At 32.1% G+C, this 21,091-nt stretch overlaps 1 protein-coding gene across 1 annotated transcript; it reads left to right on the top strand.

Moving 5' to 3' along the window:
* The first annotated feature begins 1,163 nt into the window (after nucleotides 1–1,163).
* Nucleotides 1,164–19,379, top strand: LOC114275394 (pyrophosphate--fructose 6-phosphate 1-phosphotransferase subunit beta). Its single transcript, XM_028217425.2, has 16 exons — nucleotides 1,164–1,320; nucleotides 1,420–1,581; nucleotides 1,851–1,972; nucleotides 2,865–2,918; nucleotides 3,063–3,169; nucleotides 7,343–7,448; nucleotides 12,896–12,959; nucleotides 13,838–13,926; nucleotides 16,365–16,496; nucleotides 16,659–16,829; nucleotides 16,961–17,076; nucleotides 17,183–17,294; nucleotides 17,481–17,565; nucleotides 17,925–17,969; nucleotides 18,176–18,244; nucleotides 19,109–19,379. Exons 1-16 carry the CDS (start codon nucleotides 1,179–1,181, stop codon nucleotides 19,183–19,185), a joined length of 1,653 nt encoding a protein of 550 aa, XP_028073226.2. The 5' UTR covers nucleotides 1,164–1,178; the 3' UTR covers nucleotides 19,186–19,379.
* Nucleotides 19,380–21,091: the final 1,712 nt, after the last annotated feature.

Below are 21,091 nucleotides of genomic sequence, written 5' to 3'. Positions count from 1 at the left end.
AAATTTTTTTTTTAATGTTGAGACACACTTAACATAAATGCACTTAAAAAGTATAATATTTGTGAATTTTTTTAAAAAAAATTCATTAAATACCCAAAAAACAAAAAAAAATTCAGCACACTTTTTATATTTTTGTGTATTTATTAATTTTTTAAAATATTTGTTCACAAATATTTTACTATTTAGATACATTTAAGTAAGGTGTATCTAAAAAAGTAAAAAAAAAATAATTAAAATTTTAAAAATATTTCTTAAAAACAAAAAAATACGAAAAATAAAAAACTCAATTTCTAAAAAATTGAATTCAAAAATTTAAACCAAACACCTTAAATAATAATGTAATAACTCTTGGAATAATTTTTTGACTTGTAAGGCTAAAATTACAAATCCCTCCATATAACACTTTCTACTAAAAACTTTATATTTAAAAAAAAACAAAACAAAACAAAAACGAAATCCTTTGGTGGTGTTTGGTGTAGCTGTTAAAACAGATTATAGATTATAACTTAACAGATTATAGATTATGACTTTAATCAGAAGCGGTTAATCTGTTTGGTATAGCTGTTGGATTATAGATTTAAGTTACTGAGTAGTGTTTGTTAAATAAGCTGTGAAGTAGCTTTTTCAATTAATTTTTAATTTTTATTATTCACTATTTGTCTACATTTTTCATAAAAAATAATAATAATATTTAATAGTCCATTTGAGTCTTTTTCTATTTTTAAAAAAATAAAAAATAAAAAAATCTAAGAGTATAATCGTGAATTAACATGTCCACAGCAGAAGCTGATAATCAGAAGCAAGGGGTGAGCAGCTTCTCAGAATCAGCTTTTTTGACTTAAAATAAGTTGTTAGAATCAGAAGCTGTTTGAAATAAGTTTAACCAAACAGTCCAAAATAACTTTTTAAAAGCCAGAAGCCATAAGTTGGCTTAAAAAAGCTGTACCAAACACCCTTGTTTTGCAAGACACGAGCACATCAATCTCAACCGTTTCAATTGTCCCGCCAACTGACAATATTGATTCCTCCCAATTCGCACGGAGAACCAACTACCTTCTTTGAACACATCTCAAACTTTAAACACTCCCCCCAAATCTCTCTCTCTCTCTCTCAAAAACTCTCTTCTTCTTCTTCTCTCTCTCTCTCTCTCTCTCTCAATCACAGAGTGTTCACCAATAATGGCAACACCAGGCCGTCTCGCCTCCGTCTACAGCGAACTCCAGGCAAGCCGTCTCGACGTCGCCCTCCCTCTCCCTTCCGTCCTCAAGTCATCCATCGACGTCCTCGACGGCCCCCCCAGCTCCGCCTCCGGCAATCCAGGTCTCAATCTCTCCATTTCCAACTCTAAATATATATATATATATATCCATATATTATGTTCATACTTGTAATCCATTGTTTATTGTTGTAAAATTGTAGATGAGATTGCAAAACTGTTCCCAAATGTATTCGGACAGCCATCAGCAAGCATTGTGCCAAGCAGTTCAGCAAAGTCTGGATGGGATTCGAGTTTGAAGATCGGTGTTGTGCTCTCCGGAGGACAGGCTCCTGGCGGGCACAATGTCATTTCCGGAATTTTCGGTGAGAATTGGTCTTATCTGAATTTTGTTAGACAGTTATCAAATTGAATTGGGTAATTCTATTTGCACACCACAGAAAATGCGTCCTTCAATAGTTTATATCCGAACAACTGTTTTTCGTTCATAAATTTATGTTCAAACCTTTGACTTTTGTGTACTGAGATGTGTTAGTATACTGAGATTTTCTGTGGGGTGTGAATAGAATTTCCCAATTCAATTTTGGGAATTTCAAATTTTGGAGAATGATGATCCGTTGTGGGTTTGATGCAGATTATTTACAGGCTAGGGCAAAAGGTAGCACAATGTATGGGTTTAAGGGCGGTCCAGCAGGGATCATGAATTGCAAATATGTTGAGTTGTCAACAGACTTTATTTATCCTTACAGAAATCAGGTTGAGCCTTTTGAGCTTTATTGCTTGCTTTGAATCGATCGCATCATTTAGTATATAGATGAATTCCCGGGTATAAAAGCCAGTGTAGTGTAGTAGATTAAGATTGTAAAATTTGTGCATTAGATCAACCTGGAAGCCATCATAGGGATGTCATCCCTTTTTAAGGATTTATGTCATTACGTCTAATAGTTTTAATAATTTAAACAATTTTATATTTTATGTTACAAATCATTTATCCTTCAACAGAATTAGGCTAGTGCTATACTCCATTTGTCAATCAGTTCATAGTTTTTGCATTTACATTGTTTTTGGTACCAAGGAGGCATATAGCAAAGCATCTAGGAATTTTGAACAATTTGGTAGATCTCATGGTTTGAAACAATTTGATGTCTTATGTTACAAACATGGCTTTGGTAGATCTCATGGTTTGAAACAATTTGATGTCTTATGTTACAAACATGGCTCCTGAAACAATATTAGGCTAGGTGCTGTATTCCATTATTGCTCTGAATAAGTACTTACATCTATTTGATGTCTTATGTTTCGCAAGTGCACATAATTTTCATGTGCCAATTTTATTTGGTTTTTAGGAGTATCAGTTATGCGCATTTCAAACATGCACATGAATGCATGCATGAACAACAAAAACCAGCATAATTGGATTATTGAGTTGGTCGTTTATAGTATACGTTTTGCAGACTTAATTGAGTATGCGTATCAGATATGCGCATTTCAAATATGCACATGAATGCGGGCATGAATAACAAAAAAACAGCATAATTGGATTATTGAGTTGGTTGTTTATAGTATCCGTTTTGCAGACTTCATTTTTCAGTGTGCATGTGTACTTGTACATTGGGATTCAATATTCATATTTCAATGTTGTTACCAGGGTGGCTTTGATATGATATGTAGTGGTAGGGACAAGATTGAAACCCCTGAACAGGTAATTTGCTCTTTTTCAAATGAGATTTTGTCATTTCATGATTTTGATTCTTTATTCAATTGATATTTGCATAATTCAAATTCATCTAGATTACATCTTCAGAGACGTGTAATAATTGAATTTGGATGTGGTCACGACTTTCAGTTTAAGCAAGCTCAAGAGACGGCAAAGAAGCTTGATTTAGATGGGATTGTTGTCATTGGTGGAGATGACTCAAACACAAATGCTTGCCTTCTTGCTGAGAACTTTAGGTACAGTATACTTCTGTGTGGAGCAATGTGGAGCATTTGGTTTTAAATATAATGATCTAAAGATTTTTTTATTGATAGTTCTCCTTATATATCTATCTATCTATCTATCTATACTATATATATAACCAAATGTAATTGTATTAGCAAAAGTCTTCAAATATTTATTATTAAATTCTCATAATTTTAAAACTCTCTTTTCCTACATAGCAACCCTCTTTGATTGTTTTTCATGTTTTCTATTTTCCTCCATTTTTTATTTGTTTGATTAATTAAAATAAAAATTAATTTCATGGTTTATGGATAAAGATTTGAATTTCAAAATTCCTCCATATAGATAAACATATAAAAATTAATAAATAATTTATGAAAATTAATTTCATGGTCTATAGATAAAGATAAAAATTAAATAACTAATTTAAAAAAATTAATTTCACAACTTATAAATAATTTAAAATTTCTTTCCAAAAATGTACTTATAAAAATTGATAAATAAGTTATAAAAATTAATTTTATGACCTACAGATAAAGGTTAAAAAATTGATTTAAAAAAAATGAAATTACTCCTTTTTTTTTTGCCCTTCATTTTGTAGTAGTTGTATTTGAAAAAGTCTCCAAATATTCATTATTAAATTCTCATAATTTTAAAACTCACTCTTTCCTACGTGGCAATCCTATTTGATTGTTTTTCATGTTTTCTATTTTCCTCCATTTTCTATTTGTTTGATTAATTAAAATGAAAATTAATTTTATGGTTTATGGATAAAGATTTGAATTTCAAAATTTCTCCAAATAGATAAACATATAAAAATTGATAAATAATTTATGAAAATTAATTTCATGGTCTATAGATAAAGATAAAAATTAAATAACTAATTTAAAAAAATTAATTTCACAACTTATAGATAATTTAAAATTTCAACCAAATGTAGTTGTATTGGCAAAAGTTTCCAAATATTCATTATTAAATTCTCATAACTTTAAAACTCTCTATTTCCTACGTGGCAACTCTCTTTGATTGTTTTTCATGTTTTTTATTTTCCTCTATTTTTTATTTGTTTGATTAATTAAAATGAAAATTAACTTCATGGTTTATGGATAAAGATTTGAATTTCAAAATTCCTCCATATAGATAAACATATAAAAATTAATAAATAATTTATTAAAATTAATTTCATGGTCTACAAATAAAGATAAAAATTAAATAACTGATTTAAAAAAAATTAATTTCACAACTTATAGATAATTTAAAATTTCTTTCCAAAAATGAACTTATAAAAATTGATAAATAACTTATAAAAATTAATTTTATGACCTACAGATAAAGGTTAAAAAATTGATTTAAAAAAAAATGAAATTACTCCTTTTTTTGCCCTTCATTTGTAGTAGTTGTACTGGAAAAAGTCTCCAAATATTCATTATTAAATTCTCATAATTTTAAAACTCTCTCTTTCCTACGTGGCAACCCTCTTTGATTGTCTTTCATATTTTCTATTTTCCTCCATTTTCTATTTGTTTGAGTAATTAAAATGAAAATTAATTTAATGGTTTATGGATAAAGATTTGAATTTTAAAATTCCTTCATATAGATAAACATATAAAAACTGATAAATAATTTATGAAAATTAATTTCATGGTCTACAGATAAAGATAAAAATTAAATATCTAATTTAAAAAATTTAATTTCACAACTTATAGATAATTTAAAATTTCTTCCCATAAATGAACTTATAAAAACTGATAAATAATTTATAAAAATTAATTTCATGACCTACAGATAAAGGTTAAAAAATTGATTTAAAAAAATGAAAGATAAACATATAAAATTTCATAAATAATTTATGAAAAATTATTTCATGACCTAGAGATAAAGAAAAAAATTAAAACAAGTATTTTAAAAAATTAATTTCATGACTTATAGATAAATAAACATATAAAAATTGATAAATAATTCATAAAAATTAATTTCGCGGTCTATAGATAAGATAAAGATTAAATAATTGATTTACAAAAATTTAAATAATAAAATTTAAATAAATATATGATTTGTTAATCTGTATCTATCAAAAACATATCTATCTAAATCTTTGTTTTGATTTACTTATATTTTTTTCTCCTTCAATCACATATTATCCTTTTTTATTTTGAATCTATACTAAATGTAGCGAAGTATGAGAATTTTTCAAAGTCTTAATATTAAATTCTTATGGATTCACTCTCTTATGTGTCACTTCTCATGTCTCCCCTCCCACTTTTCTTAATTTTTAATTATTTGTCAATTATCTAAATCTCAAAAGTCAAAAGGATTATATATATTTAAATAAAATGATAAATATTTAGATATGAACAACAAAGAGGTAGAGATAAATATATAAAAAAATAAAATAAAATAAAAAGATAACTATTCAAATTTCAACCACACAATAATATAAAAGAGTCAAATAAAAGATAAAAAAATAACTAAATAAAAGATATTACGAATCAATTAATTTTAAAAATAAAAATTTAACTATTTATATATGAACAATTAAAAAAAATTTAAATAAAAAAATATTACGAGTCAAATAATTTTTAAAATAAAAAGGTAATTATTTATATATGAATAACAAAAAAAAAATAGAGATGAGGAAATATACAAAAATAAAAATATAACTATTTAGATTTGAACTGCAAAATGAAAATTCAAATAAAAGATAACAAAATATTTAAATAAAAAAATATTATGATTGGGATATAAATATCCCAAAAAAGAAGATAATTTTTTTAACGATCTATATTTATCTTTTGCTAGATTGTTATAGAATTTTCATATATTTCAACTTAATCTTTTTAAAGTTTATCTTCAAGTTGAGCTTAATATTTATCTTTTAAAACCATCAATTAATTATCCATACAAATTTTAAATATGATAGAATTCCATATATATATATATATATATATTGTTTAAGCATAATCTTTTCAATATAAAAACAAGTTCCTGCAAAAGAAATTATGAACAGAAGATTGGGAAAAAAACAATCAACATTGAGTCATTTCTGATTCCTTTCGGTGCCTAAAAATCCTAAATATTTGCTTTACATTTGAATTGTGTACTTGCATGAGTTTTTACATTTGTGAGAAAGTGAGTTTATGTAAATGGATATTATTATTTTATTTTTAAATTTTTTCTTACAATCTGTATTTTTCCTTATTTCTTTCTTTTTGTTAATAATGTATCATTTAATTGAGATTTTTTTTATATATTTATAAAAGTGCTACTATTATCAATTTGTAACTCTCTCACTTATTGATTATTTGTGTTTAATTTTTTTTTTGGTGTAGATGTTAGATTGAAAATGAAGAACACATCAAAATTTATTGGATATGGGTTTATACTTTAAATATATTCATCAGTTGATTTTTTATTATTGATTATCTTGTTAAAATAACTTATGATTAAATTTATTTTTAGAAACTCATTTCCTTTGAGAACTAAACCGCAAATTTTTTCATTTATTTTTTATTTTTTATTTTTATTTAGATTCAAAGTTTGAGCAAATGGAAAATATCTCATATTTAAAATGTTAATTTTTTTTGAATAATTTAAATATTTATATTCTTTATGTTTGTCAATTCAAGTTTAATGCATTTCCAAACCTTCTTTTTTTTTTTTTAATCATTCCAAACCATTTGTGTTTAAGGAATCAATATAACCAAAAAAACAAATAGCATGTAAAAAAATTTTAACCACTAACTGAATATAATGGGAATTAAAATTAATTTTATTTAATTTATTATATCATATGAGATGGTTAATGTAATATCTATTATTGATTAAACAAAATTAGTGTTACTTTTATTTAATATATTAGTTATTGTGATTAATTATAATATGCCTTTGTTACTCTATTTTTGGTTGTCTAAAATAATTCTTAGATAAATGAGTTATTATATATGTTATGATTTACTTAGTTTATGATAGTTTTTAAAAAATTTTAATAATGTGAAATATTTAATATTTTTAATGATGTGATATAAGATTTATATACACAAACTAAATAAAAATATTAAGAAATACAATTAAATAATAAATTTTTTTTTGTGATTATTGACTTTCTAAAATTCCGTGCATCGCACGAGTGACAACTAGTATATATATATACCTGGATGTAATGTTGTTTTTATCAATTATTTTAGGGGTAATAATTTGAAAACTCGTGTTATTGGATGTCCAAAAACCATCGATGGCGACTTGAAATGCAAGGAGGTTCCCACAAGTTTTGGGTTTGATACAGCATGTAAGGTAATTATTTTTGCTTCTGTTTTTGCATTTTTGCTTATATGTACATATAAACCTTATTATTTTCTTGTTTGTTAGCAGATTTTATGGATTGGGGAGTGTTAGGGTTGGTTTGAGATGTTCTAAATAAGTGTATTTTTTGATTTTTTATAAAATATGAGTTAGATATAGATTGATTTTAAAATAATGTGATAGAGATGTGATATGACTTAAATAATATGATCTGACTTAAATATAATAGTGACTTTTAACCTTTTAATTTTTTTAATATATGTCAAACAAGCCCTTAGTAATATAATATATAATAATATGTTAGTGCGTTAGGTTAGTAATATAATATGTTAGCGTGGTAGGAGGTAAATATGGTAAATGTGTATTCCACTTCCTCATATAATATGTTAGTAGGGGTAGTAAGTAAGTATGGTAGGTGTGGTAGTAGGTAAGTATGGTAGGTAAATATGCAGTATGGTAGGTAAGTATGGTAAGTAAGGCTTGGTTTGGGAAGTAAGTTAGTTTTTTGGCTTTTTGGTTTTTTTGATTATTTTAGCCTGGGTTAAAAAGCTTAGTTTGGGAAGGACTTTTTGGCTTTTTGGCTTTTTTGACTTTTTTTGTGAGAGAAGAATGTAATGATTATAGGTTGGATGTGATGTTTTGTTTGTTATGATTAAAATAGCCTATTTTGTTTTTTGTGACTAAAATAGTCAAAAAAATCTGAAAACCATCTTGTCAAACAGAGGCTAAGTATGGTAGGTGTGGTAGTAGGTAAGTATGGTAGATAAATATGCAATATGGTAGGTAAGTATGGTAAGTTGCCATCAATCAATGAATACACAATTTATTTACATATTAATTTTATCATTTCTTTCTCGCCAATGGGCAATCGGATGGCACCCTGCCTTCGCTACCCACTAAAATTTTCTGCACATACCTTCGCTTCCCGCTCTCTCCTTCATCCTCATCAACATCATCATCGACACCCTCTTTCTCCTCTCTGCTTTCCACCTCAAATCTCAATCTTCAACCTTCTCATCTCTCCAATCTATTCCAAGAAAACCCAATCTCACAGAGGGAAGAATAATATGGATACAATCAATCTCATCAAAGGCTATGGAAAAGTCTCAAACCCCTCAGAAGATCATCACCACCACCACCACTCAAACCCACCAAAAAGCTTCTCATCGCCGTCGTCATCTCTCTCATCATCCTTTTAACGGTGATCATCGGGGCAATGATCGGACTTCTGATCATCCACGAGTCCACCACCAAGTCACCCGAGTCATCATCAGCTCTCTCCAACAACAACGCCGTCGAATCAATCAGAGCCGTCTGTTCCGTTGGTACAGGTGTTCCGTTTTTTTGGAATGAAACTCGTCACCATGATCTACCATCACGGTCACTGCCTCCAATAGCAGTCCGTCCACTCTGCTGCAGCACCGTCATTTCCAGCGGCTCCCATTTTTCAAATTTGGGTCCACATTTGTAGCTCCTTCGAATTCAGTTCCAACTGCTTCAACCGCATCTAATGTAGGAACTACAGATTTGAAGGCAAAACTGAGAAGGAACCAACAACAACCAAATCGAACTACTCTCACAAGCTTCTACTCCAAAAATGGCGTCTTCATCTTCCTCCCATCGGGACATGCGTACGAAATTCCATGGGCGAGTAGCCCAAATCATAGAGCTGCTTTAAAGCAGCACAAGCAACCAAATCGGACTTCAACCGATTCACACCCAGATCAGATAATCTATCCAAGACCCTCGAAGATTCACCCGAATTTGAGAACGCCGATCTCCTTCTCCGAAAGGCCATCGAGAGAGGCACAGACGTCTTCCTCGTTCTTGCTCATCTTGGCAAGGGCTCGGCTCGCATCCTTGTCGGCTAGAATCAATGAAGACTATTATAATATATTATGCCCAAACATACGAGTCCACAGATTCAGAAACTACCTCTGGTTTTTCAAAAATTCGCCATTTTTTTTTTCAAACCGAAGTGTATAGGCAGCTGTCTGATCCCACAGCCCATCAAAGACTTACACAACCCATCATCACATTCTTTATTGCATTATGCTATCTCCACTACTTTTGGTATTGCTGAGACCCATCCTCTACTCCACTATTTTTGAATTTTCAGTGATAATCATCTACTCCACTCACCTTTGAATTTTCATTCTCACGACATGCACGTGGGCCTGTCCCGCATGTACCCCCATCTTTATTTTGCAACATCCATCTTCCCCACATCATTTCCTTTGTCTTTCCACATCATTTCCTTTTGCTGGGCATTACCCCAACTTTATTTTGACACATAGTTTTTCCATTAAAAAAAAAAAAAAAACATCCACCATTCACAACCACCTTGTTTTATTCATATTCGAGATCAACCCCGATCACAGTTCTACACCAAAAATAAAAAAAAAACAAAAAAACAAAACACCTAAACAAACACACAACCACCCGCACACAGGAGAGATTTTTTTCTTTTCCCTTTCTCTACTCAGCCGTTGATCTCTTCCTCTTGCCTTCGTCCTAGGCGTCCCTTAACGGCCCTGCCTCCATGCTTCCCAGTCCATGGAGCACGTTGCCTCCCTGCTGCTCCTCAAACGCAGAATATGGCGGACCTCCGAATCGGAACATGACAGTGGCCTTCCGTTTTAGCTCCTTATTTTTCGCCTTCAGTGCGCATATCTCTACTCGCGCATCCTTATACATGCGCTGGAGCAGAGCCAATTGGGCATTTAACTGCTGTATCTCACTTGTCCTATTTTGAAGCCGATGAGACAAGTTCATGACTGCAGTCATGGTCTCCACACATGACTTCAACGTATAATGGTTGGCCTCAATATCCGATTGCGCTGTCATTATTTGCTCAACTGACAGTATCAGAAAGTTCAACAGTGTAAAAACAGGGGCGCTTGGTCCAGGGGCGTTTGGTTGCGATTAGAAGACACTGTATGGCTTGTGTCAGACCGGTGTAGAAGATACTGTGAGGTCGTGTCGAACCGTTGTAGAAAACACTGTATGTTTGTGTCGAACCGTTGTAGAAGACACTGTGAGGTCGTGTCGAACTGCTGTAGAAGACACTGTGTGATTGTGTCCAACTGCTGTAGAGAACACTATGTGGTCGTGTCGAACCGCTGAAGAAGACACTGTGTGGTCGTGTCAAACAGTTGTAGAAGATACTGTGTGGTCGTGTCAGACCGTTGTAGAAGACACTGTGTGGTCGTATTGTACCGCTGTAAAAGACACTGTATTGTCGTGTATATAGGCTGCCCAAAAGATATATATATATATATATCGCGCCCTCAAAAGTTGTGCCCTCAAAAATTGCATCCTCAAAAGTCGCGCCCAATACATCAAAAGTCGCGCCCGACACTGTGGCATCGAGCGGCGCGCGATGCACGTGATCCTGTTTTGTCCTCTTCGTCTCTGCATTGTCTATTTAAACCGAGGTTGAGGCCGGTTTAGAGATTGAAAGCAAACCAAAGCGACAAACTCTGCAACCCCCTGCTTGTGCTGCCGCTAATATGGCCTCCTCTTCCCGTAGTGTGCTTACCATTTTTCCAGACCTAAACGAGTCCACAATAGAGATAATCGGGTCTGTCGCCCTTGAATTGCAACCAAACGTCCCTAGACCAAGCGCCCCTGTTTTTGCGCCGTTGAACTTTCCGATGCTGTCAGTTGAGCAAATAATGGCAGCGCAATCGGATATTGAGGCCAACCATTATACATTGAAGTCATGTGTGGAGACCATGACTGCGGTTACGAACTTGTCTCACCGGCTTCAAAATAGGACAAATGAGGTATAGCAGTTAAATGCCCAATTGGCTCTGTTCCAACGCATGTATAAGAATGCGCGAGCAGAGATATGCGCACTGAAGGCGGAAAACAAGGAGCTAAAACGGAAGGCCACTGTCATGTTCCGATTCGGAGGTCCGCCATATGCTGCGTTTGAGGAGCAGCGGGGAGGCAACATGCTTTCTACACCGGTCTGCCACAACCATACAGTCTCGTCTACAACGATCTAACACGACCATACAATGTCTCCTATCCTATTTTTATTTATTTTCACGTTTTGTTATTCTCTCCAAACTCAAGTTGGTTTGTACCTATCCTCCTTGAGTTTGAGGGGAGATGTTAGTAATATAATATATAATAATATGTTAGTGTGTTAGGTTAGTAATATAATATGTTAGTGTGGTAGTAGGTGTGTATTCCTCTTCCTCTCCAATATATAGGAGAGTCATTGTACACAATATATCAATCAATAAATATACAATTTATTTCTCTCTTTTTCTATACATTAATTTTATCAGGGAGTAACATTTTTGGTCAAATATATGCTGTGTATATTTACGTCTGCATGTCTCGTATGGACAGTTTTGCCTTGAGATTCTCCTAAACTTGGATTGGGAAGGCACAATTGAATGTGGAGAGCTTAGCAAATATGTGTATATGTATACGTAAATATAAGATATACACATAAATTATTTATTAGAAGGACATATATGTGTAAGTAAGAATCAAAGCAGTGTTACATGCACAAATATATATGCATACTAGATGGTAAAGAAATAGAGTAAGGCAAGGAGAACATGGGTTAGCGTGATAAGAAAGGAGATGATTACCTTAAAATTAACTGAAGATATGACTTCAACAAAATTTATAGGAGGAAACGGAACCATGTAACAGACCACAAATAATTGGGACAAAGGCTCGTTGAGTTGACAATGTAAGCAGTTGACACCTGTGGGTATTTGAATACCTTTGACTGGTCATCCAATGATATGACCACTAAGGAGGGGACCCCACGACCTCAAGGCATAAGACTTGCCTCGGCGGGTGGTCACCCAAATACTTCACATTGGCTCGTGAGCCTTCCCAGGCCTAAGTGCTATGGACGACCCCTGCTCCACAACCAACTGCTTCTTGCAAGCACATCCCTGTCCGTGAGCAGATACTCCACTCATTGAGCACATCCCTCGCTCTGTGATTATCCGCTTGCCTCACTACCACCATGGTCACTTCGCATTGTGAAGGCTCCAACTCCGAAAGGTCCATTACCGATCATCTCACGTACTTTTTGCCCACATCACTTTAGAGATTATTATCAATTATCTATCAAGGTATTACTATTATCCATAACCTGGTTGGGTTATATGGTACATGTGTGTTTTTTATTATTTCTGATTAGGCATTGGTTTACTGAAGCTATTCTACCCCTAATTTTGTTTTTTATTATCGTATTTTGAAGTTATAATTCTGACTATGGATATTCCATCATAAAATACTGCTTAATATACATGCAACTTTTTTTTTTCCTTTAGCACAGTGATGTTATTGTTGATAACTGGCAGATCATTTATTATGAGGCTTGAATAATTATATACAAGTGAATCACTAATTATTTGATCAAGTATATGATAAGGTTCTGCTTGTGATCTGGTATGCAGATATTTGCAGAAATGATTGGAAATGTCATGATAGATGCTCGTTCAACAGGAAAATATTATCACTGTAAGTGTTCTACTCTAACACACATTGGATAAGGTTATGCTCTGCATTTTAATTCTTCTTCTTATTTTTTTTTAATGTAATTTGGTCTTCCAAATTTTTGTTCTCTCTCTCCTCTTGGCGGGAAAGGAGGGGTGTTCTAGTGTCTTAATCTTTCTGAACACTTTCATTACCTTTTGTTTTAGAATTAGTAAGTCTTCATTTTCTTCAATTTTGAAGAATAAATTGTGGAATGTTAGCCAGTCACATATACATTCCATTAAGTTGCGTCTTTGTTGATATGTGACCAACTCATCACATTGTGACTCTTTGACAGTGACTATTATCTACAAGAACCTGAAACTTACTAACTTCAAGACGTGCGTGTTCTCTTAAATGTTTCAAATGATAAGGTTAACTTGACTACTTCCCTCTAGTGAATAGTTTTTTCTCCCAACTATTTGAGGTTGGCTACATAAAATCAAGTTTGCCCTTCCACTTCTGTCTAGGAGCAAATGTCCTTCCACTTTGACAGATAGAAACTTAGGCTGTGTTTTGTGAATGAAATATAAGCTAATTTTTTTTCTCCATTTCCCTCACTTTTTCCTTTCTCTTTCTAAATCCCTATTCAAATCTATGACCCTAACACAGAATTAAGAAGATTGTGTTTTCTTCTCTTCTTACTCTTCTTTAGAACGCTATGGAAAAAACAACCTTCCTGGCTTCATCTCTTGGAACATGGGTAATTAGCAATTGCATTTAGCAACAATACCATATTTATTCACAAGTGTATTTTGTTGTTCTCCTAACTTTAGTCTCTGCATTTTTTTACATTTCCAACATATGCTTTATGTTTTGTTTTTATCTTTCTAGACCGTTCTCCTAATTTTCTGTTTCTGCAGTTGTAAGACTTATGGGCCGTGCAGCTTCTCACATAACATTAGAGTGTGCTTTGCAGACTCATCCAAACATCACAATCATTGGTGAAGAGGTATCTTTAATGACTCTTTTGTAATTCTTATCTGAGATGTTTGTTGGCACTTCACAAGTTCACAAGCATTGTGTTGGGTGTACCAAAGGGTAAAACACTGCAACGTTTGACTTCTTTCTACCGACCCTTTAAGTTCTTGAAAAAAATGAAAAAATAAAAAAGGTTATTGTAGGTCGAAGATTATTTGACCTACCCATTACTGTGTAAATGCTTTAAAAGAGTGTCACATCATTCCGCCAGTAAACTGCTAATCTGCTTTCATATAATTAGTTAGAGGCAAACCCTTTACAATTCTGATTCATATTTTAAGGACAAAAGTCTTGTAAAAAGCTTTAAAAATAGCTTCAAAAAGCTTTACTTCATTTCCTAATACCTTTTTCTTTGTTGTTTTTTTCCCTGAAGAAGCTATATGAATTCCAATTTGAGATTTGTCATCAATGAATTACTTTACTCAATTCACATTCCTCTGTTTTGTAAGTCCTTAAATGTGATCTAGCTGTAGTAGTTTGAAGTTAGTTTTGTGGAACTACATTGGTGGTAACGTATTTAGTTTTGGGAGATCATCTTGCAGATATGCTTAAATGCATTTATTTAGTATCGGTTATCTATTCAAATACCAGTGCAAGAAGTACAGATTCATTCTGCTCGAGTTTGTGTCAATGCCTCAATTTTCTAGGCCTTCTTATGATTTTTGGGCAAATTACAAATAGGTCCTAATAATTGGACTCAATTCTCATCAAATCTTATTGAAAATAAGTCTTAGTAAAATCGTCGCTAAAAATATTTTTTTGTGACAATTTTTTACATTTGTTAAAAATTGACAATTATCATTTTTTTTTTTTAGTCACAATTTTTATAAATTATTACTAAAACTTAGAATTGGTGACGTTTTTCTGTGACGAATTTTTTAAACTGCCATTGAAAGTTCAAAATTAAGGACTTTTTTTTAATGATTTTTTTACATTGTCGCTAAAACTTATAATTAATGACCTTTTTTGACAAATTTTTTAAACTGTCGTTGAATTAACAATTAGTGATTTTTTTTTAATAGTGTTTGTTGAAAAATGTCATTAATTCTCACATGACCTATCGAACAATAAGTCTACCTATTAAGACTTACACGTAAGTCCCCTTATATTTTTAGTAGGTTATTTACACTGAGACCTCCTAAACTATTGAGAAGTATCACTTAAAAGTGTACAAATGGATCCCTAAACTACTGAGAAATATCACTTTGCCCTCTAAACAATTGGATCATTAACGAAATGGGTCTATTTGTATGTTTTTATAGTTTAGGAAGTGATCCTTCTCAATAGTTTAAGGGGTCCATTTGTACATTTTTAAAGTTTAGAGGGTCAAAGTGGTACTTCTCAATAGTTTAGGCGGTCTTTGTGTAAATAATCCTATTTTTAGTTCAGTAATGCCAGTAATGAGATTCTTTTGAAGGATGCCAAAGGGGTTTGTGGTCTATGTTACATGGACTCAGGTATGGTTATCGGGTGCGAGTGTATACCTAAGGGTCGGACACATTAAACTCTAAATTTTAGGATACGTGGACACCACAAAAAGCTTCCAAAAATTAGATAATGGAATCATGGTTGTTAAAATCGTGATCCGGATCGTACGATCCTACAATCCTACTTTGCCAAAACAATCCAAATCGTTGTAGGATCGATATTACAACAGGATCGCAAGTAGGATTGTGTAGGATCGCATGGGATCGTGGATCGTATGGGATCGTATAGGATCGTAGGTAGGATCACAAGTAGGATCGTAGATTTTATAATTTTTCACCTTATTTTTAATATGTATCATTTTAATTTTAATTTTTATCCTTTTTTTTTAATAGAAAGTAGGATCTTACGATCCTCGATCCGATCCTACAATCCGATCCACCAGACCCTCTCACCGATCCTACTTAGGATCCCAATTTTAACAGGGACACATAGTCTAATTGGAAAAAAATAATTTTATTTATGTAAAATAAAATCTATTTATAATATACCATATTATATACAATGATTTTACTATAATTTTAAAACATTGGCAATGTAAAATATTGAATACAATGATTTTACTATGATTTTAATATATTGGTAATGATTTTACTTGGGAGAAAAAATTCTCAAAAAAAAAAAAAAAGAAAGAAAAACTAAGAAGTATCCGTTTCAAAAGAGAAGGATTGGATCCATACCCCGTACCCATACCTGTGTTAGGTCATGTCAACACAGGTACTTTAGCAAACTTGAAGAGTCCATATAACATAGTTTGTGTTCTTGTTACCACATTGCCATGGAAATTTGAACAATTTGTAGTGAATTATAGAGAGTGTCTATCTTCGATTGGAGAACTCCTGAAATATTCTATTATAAATGATCCAGTATCAATCTCCTCAGTGCCTCCTTTGCTATTATAGGTAAGGTTTTGTTTTGCTGTAGGTTGCTGCCCAGAAGCAGACACTGAAGAATGTTACAGATTACATCACTGATATAATCTGCAAACGTGCAGAACTTGGATATAATTATGGTGTCATACTTATACCAGAGGGTCTTATTGATTTTATTCCTGAGGTATATACAAAAATACCATATTAATTGTCTAATACCTTTATGTTTTTATCCTACCTTTATCTTTAAACTTTGCTTAGGATGGAAAACTTGTTAATTTTAAATTACTTTGGTTGTGCTTTAAATATACTGAATCACTTTTTCATCATGGTTTATCATCTGCAGGTGCAACAACTTATTGCAGAGCTTAATGAAATCCTCGCCCATGATACTGTGGATGAGGCTGGTACTTGGAAGAAAAAGCTTAGAAGCCAATCTCAGCAGCTTTTTGATTTTTTACCCGAAGCAATTCAGGAACAACTACTCCTCGAAAGAGATCCACATGGGAATGTACAGGTATCTAATCTTCTTATCAATGTATTTTCTGCCTCTAGCTATTCAAAACGGATAGTTTCCGTCTTTTATTATTGGTATTTTGTGCTGTATATTTAAGTTTACATCTTTTATTATTGCAATTATATGTTTAGGTTGCCAGGATAGAAACAGAAAAAATGCTTATTCAAATGGTGGAAACTGAATTGGAGAGCAGAAAGATAGCTGGTGCATATAAGCATCACTTCCAAGGGCAGTCCCACTTTTTTGGGTAAAAACTTCCTTCTTTTGTTTGACTCTCTTGGATTTGATTCTCACAAATGAGAGACAGTGGACTGTATGTTTAGTTCTTTTGTAACACAATTTTCATTTTTCAGTTATGAGGGTAGATGTGGTTTGCCTTCAAATTTTGACTCCAATTACTGCTATTCATTGGGTTATGCTGCCGGGGCTCTCCTCCATTCTGGAAAGACCGGACTGATTTCCTCAGTTTGTGTTTCTATCTTTTATTTTCTTTTATCATGTTTTTTTCTTGCAAATTCTTTCTTTCGTTCTTTTTGTTGCAATATCATCCCATTTGCATTCAAACTTTTTTCTAACTCGTCCACCTGCAATGAGGATCATATCTTCGAAATGCTTTGATACTTCATCTGAATACCTTGATTTTGGTTGTAGGTGGGAAATTTGAATGCTCCAGTTGAAGAATGGACAGTGGGTGGCACAGCATTAACTTCCTTGATGGATGTGGAGAGAAGACACGGTATATATATACCCCATTCTCCTTTGTCACCATTACAAAGGATGAGTAAAAATATGCTCCTATTTTTCAAATTTTTAGTCATTCTCTTTATTGTAAAGTGAAATGGGTATTTCAATTAAGCACATTATAAATTTAAAAAAAACTAAATTAATTTTAATCACTTAGTCTTTCATTAAAAAGACAAAGTTATAAATTACAACATGTTTTGTTGTGCTTTCATAACAATAAACACCAAGAATTGTAGGATTTCTGTATACTACTAAAATCTTAGTTGGCCCATTCGTCTGTTAATCATTAACTTTCTTTATTACAGATCCAATTATTTCTATAATCTCATTATGGACGGTAAAATTTGGCAGGAAAATTTAAACCAGTGATTAAGAAAGCAATGGTGGAACTTGAAGGTAAGAATTGTTTTATGCCACTTCAATTTTTTTACTCGTTACCTGATCAATTGCATTGCCGAATTGGGCAGCATTCTGCAGTGCCACTGTAGTTGTATCTGGGCACTGCAATACTACTAACAGTGCGGTGCTCAGCATCTTCCACATCAATTTGTATGGCCTTCTTAAGCGAAAGTGGATTTTCTGTTGTGTTTGTGTTATATTAGGTGCACCTTTCAAGAAATTTGCATCGGTGCGAGATGAGTGGGCTATCAAGAATCGATATGTCAGTCCAGGTACATTTTTTTAACATTATTTCCAGGCTTCCAGCTTTTAAATCCTTTTATAACCCTGCCGTCAGCACTCATGATCAAGCCAAAAATTGAGGGTAGAAAGCCACTTTTTATAGGTCACTGATGAAAAAAAAAAAAAATGAATAGTGATATGGAAAACTTGTTTGGTAAGCTGTTTTCTTGGATAGTGCCCCATGAGCATTGTTTGATTGTTAGGAAGTATGTAAAAAGTGTTTTGGAAGTGGTGAAAAGGTTAAAAAAAAAATTATAAAACAAGTGGAAAGTTGTATGAAATTAATAAAAAGTGCATTGAATTGTAAACTGTTTTTTTGTCTTTTTCTTCTGCCACTGAGGCACTTGTTAGCAGCACCTTTTTTCTAAAATTACACTTTTTTTAACTTAACACTTCTAAATTGTTTTATAAATCTTTCAAAAACAGTTGCACAAGAATGAAAATGATAGGTGTTTCCGAACTTTTCATTGTTTTTGTTTCAGAAAACACGAAAAACAAAAAAAAAATGATTTTAATGAAGGTCATACTCAGTTTTTAGAATGACTTTGAGTTGGAGGGATTATCTCAAATTACAATGGTCTAATTTACAATTGCAAACTCGGAAAGTTTAAATTGGAAAATTGTCATATGGGGAATGTGAAATGAAACTCCTTCGGGAACCTTCATACATTTATATTGATAACAATAGCAATTTATATCAGAAACTATCTCATGATTACAGAGAAAATGCATTCTCTTATTGGCTATAATTTTTTTTGAATTCTATCTAAGATTCTGGATTGGGATGAAAAGACTCTATCTGCCTTTTTTTTTTTAATATATATTTTCTTTTTCTTTGTTAATTTCTTGAGCAGGCCCACTTCAGTTTTCTGGCCCAACAGCCAATGATATCAATCACACATTGATGCTGGAGCTTGAAGCGCTAGCTTAGGAACATTGATATGTCCTCCTTTTATTTCTCAATAAGACACTTGAGACGTACATTTTTCATCATACGTGCAGCCTAAGAGATTGATTTTCCACTTGCTAGACTTTTTTTTTTTTTGGGGACAAGCGGATAATAAAAGATTCATGTGAAAGATACTTTCCACGCGATTAATAGTATAGTATCTTTTTTTTCCTAAATATTAACTCTTCCTCCGTTTGCATATTACTTTCAAGTTTTATATGTAATGCCTGAAGTTTGACAAATTAAAACTGAAATGCACTCGACCTGTTGAATTTGACTGGTGTTTTATCAGCAACAGTGTGCGTTAATCTTGTTAAAATCCAATTTTTTTAACAGGATCAATGTGACTTCAATCAAAGCTTTTGATTAAATCAGAGGGAAAATCAGATTAAAAAGAACATATAAGATATAGGAATGAGTGAGCAACGTAGTTCATGAATCATTTACTGCATATGCTACATCATATTTTGTTCTAAAGCAACTTTATCTAGGACAACCATGCTACAATATATCATGGGATCTTCATATCTTTAACAAGTAGTGTAAATCTCTAATATAGTTGACAATATAATCTTATCTTTGACACAGACTTAGTAGGTTTAACTAAAATTTGAAGTGTTTACTAGACTCTAGAGGCAGGTTATAGTTGATGAAAATTCCTTTGATTTCCATCCAATTACAGATGATACATGTTGCATCTATAGAAACATGTATACATTCACCAATTGTTGACAGATTAAAGGTAAATGAGGCTCGGATTTCAGATGTCAATACCAATTACTATCCCAAATAAGATTGTGTCAAATCAAATCCATGTCACTTGTAAGTAATTTAAACAATGAGCTCACAAATTTGGGCTCCGGATCCCTTGTCCCCCTCTGTTCCATTTTACATGTTACATACTTCTTTTCATTGCCATCTTGCCAAAATCAAGATATTGCTACGTCGCCAAAATTAATATACAAGATGGATGTGGCAAATAATAAGGGGTTAATTGGTATTGTTATGGGGCATATGTCATTTAGGTTCCATTTGTTTCAATGTAAAATAATTTTAGTATTTGTGTTTTTTTTTTTTTTTTTTTTTTTTTGATGTTTGGTAATGAGCCTAATAAAAAATTCAACAAAGGTGGAAAAAAATAATTACAAGGCTCACTGTGCAAATAATGATAAATTGATCCTTTATTACAAGCCTACAACTCAGCTTGTTTGAACTACAGCTCATTGTTGAAAACATCGAGGGAAAATTAACCTATGGAAATCAAATCTGGAAGTCAGTTTTTTTTAATTTGTTGGAAAATATTTTGCTTACATTTTGGCCAACCAAACAATGAAGAATAAAAAAATTTAGGTGGAACAGATGGAGCCTTCAGTAAAAGGAAATGGATTGACACTCTGGCAACTAATAAGATTGGTTTTCCTATGGGTCATATGTCATTTAAGTCAAAGATTTTTTAATCTCTTTTTGGTGGTAAGAATATGCATTGAAAAGTCACTAGAAAAGTCTTCGGCGCCAGTGACTGTGAGCTGGACAAATAGGTCAATAGATAGGTGATACATATAAAAATATAAAACATTTGAATATATAGTTTCATAAATAAATGACATGTGTATAGATAGTGAGACATTTGAACTGACTAACGAGATGTATGAACCTTGCACATGGTTTTCATGCATTCTAATGTAATATAATGTAATTAGTTTTTGAAAGTCCTTGTTACTTGTAATTGTCCTTGTAATATAGAAAACAAACTTTATAATAGGATGAGTATACTAAACAATGCACCATTTTGTAAGTATATCGCATAGACAATTTAGCAAAATCTTGAAAAAAATATAACATATATAAACTTTAAAAATACCATAAATAAGTTCTTAAATACATAATG

Source organism: Camellia sinensis, chromosome 7, assembly GCF_055761805.1.
Source record: "Camellia sinensis isolate YWXY chromosome 7, ASM5576180v1, whole genome shotgun sequence".
Lineage (NCBI taxonomy): Eukaryota > Viridiplantae > Streptophyta > Magnoliopsida > Ericales > Theaceae > Camellia > Camellia sinensis.
The sequence above is the reverse complement of the archived record's forward strand: the minus strand, read 5'-3'. Positions and strand labels throughout refer to the sequence as shown.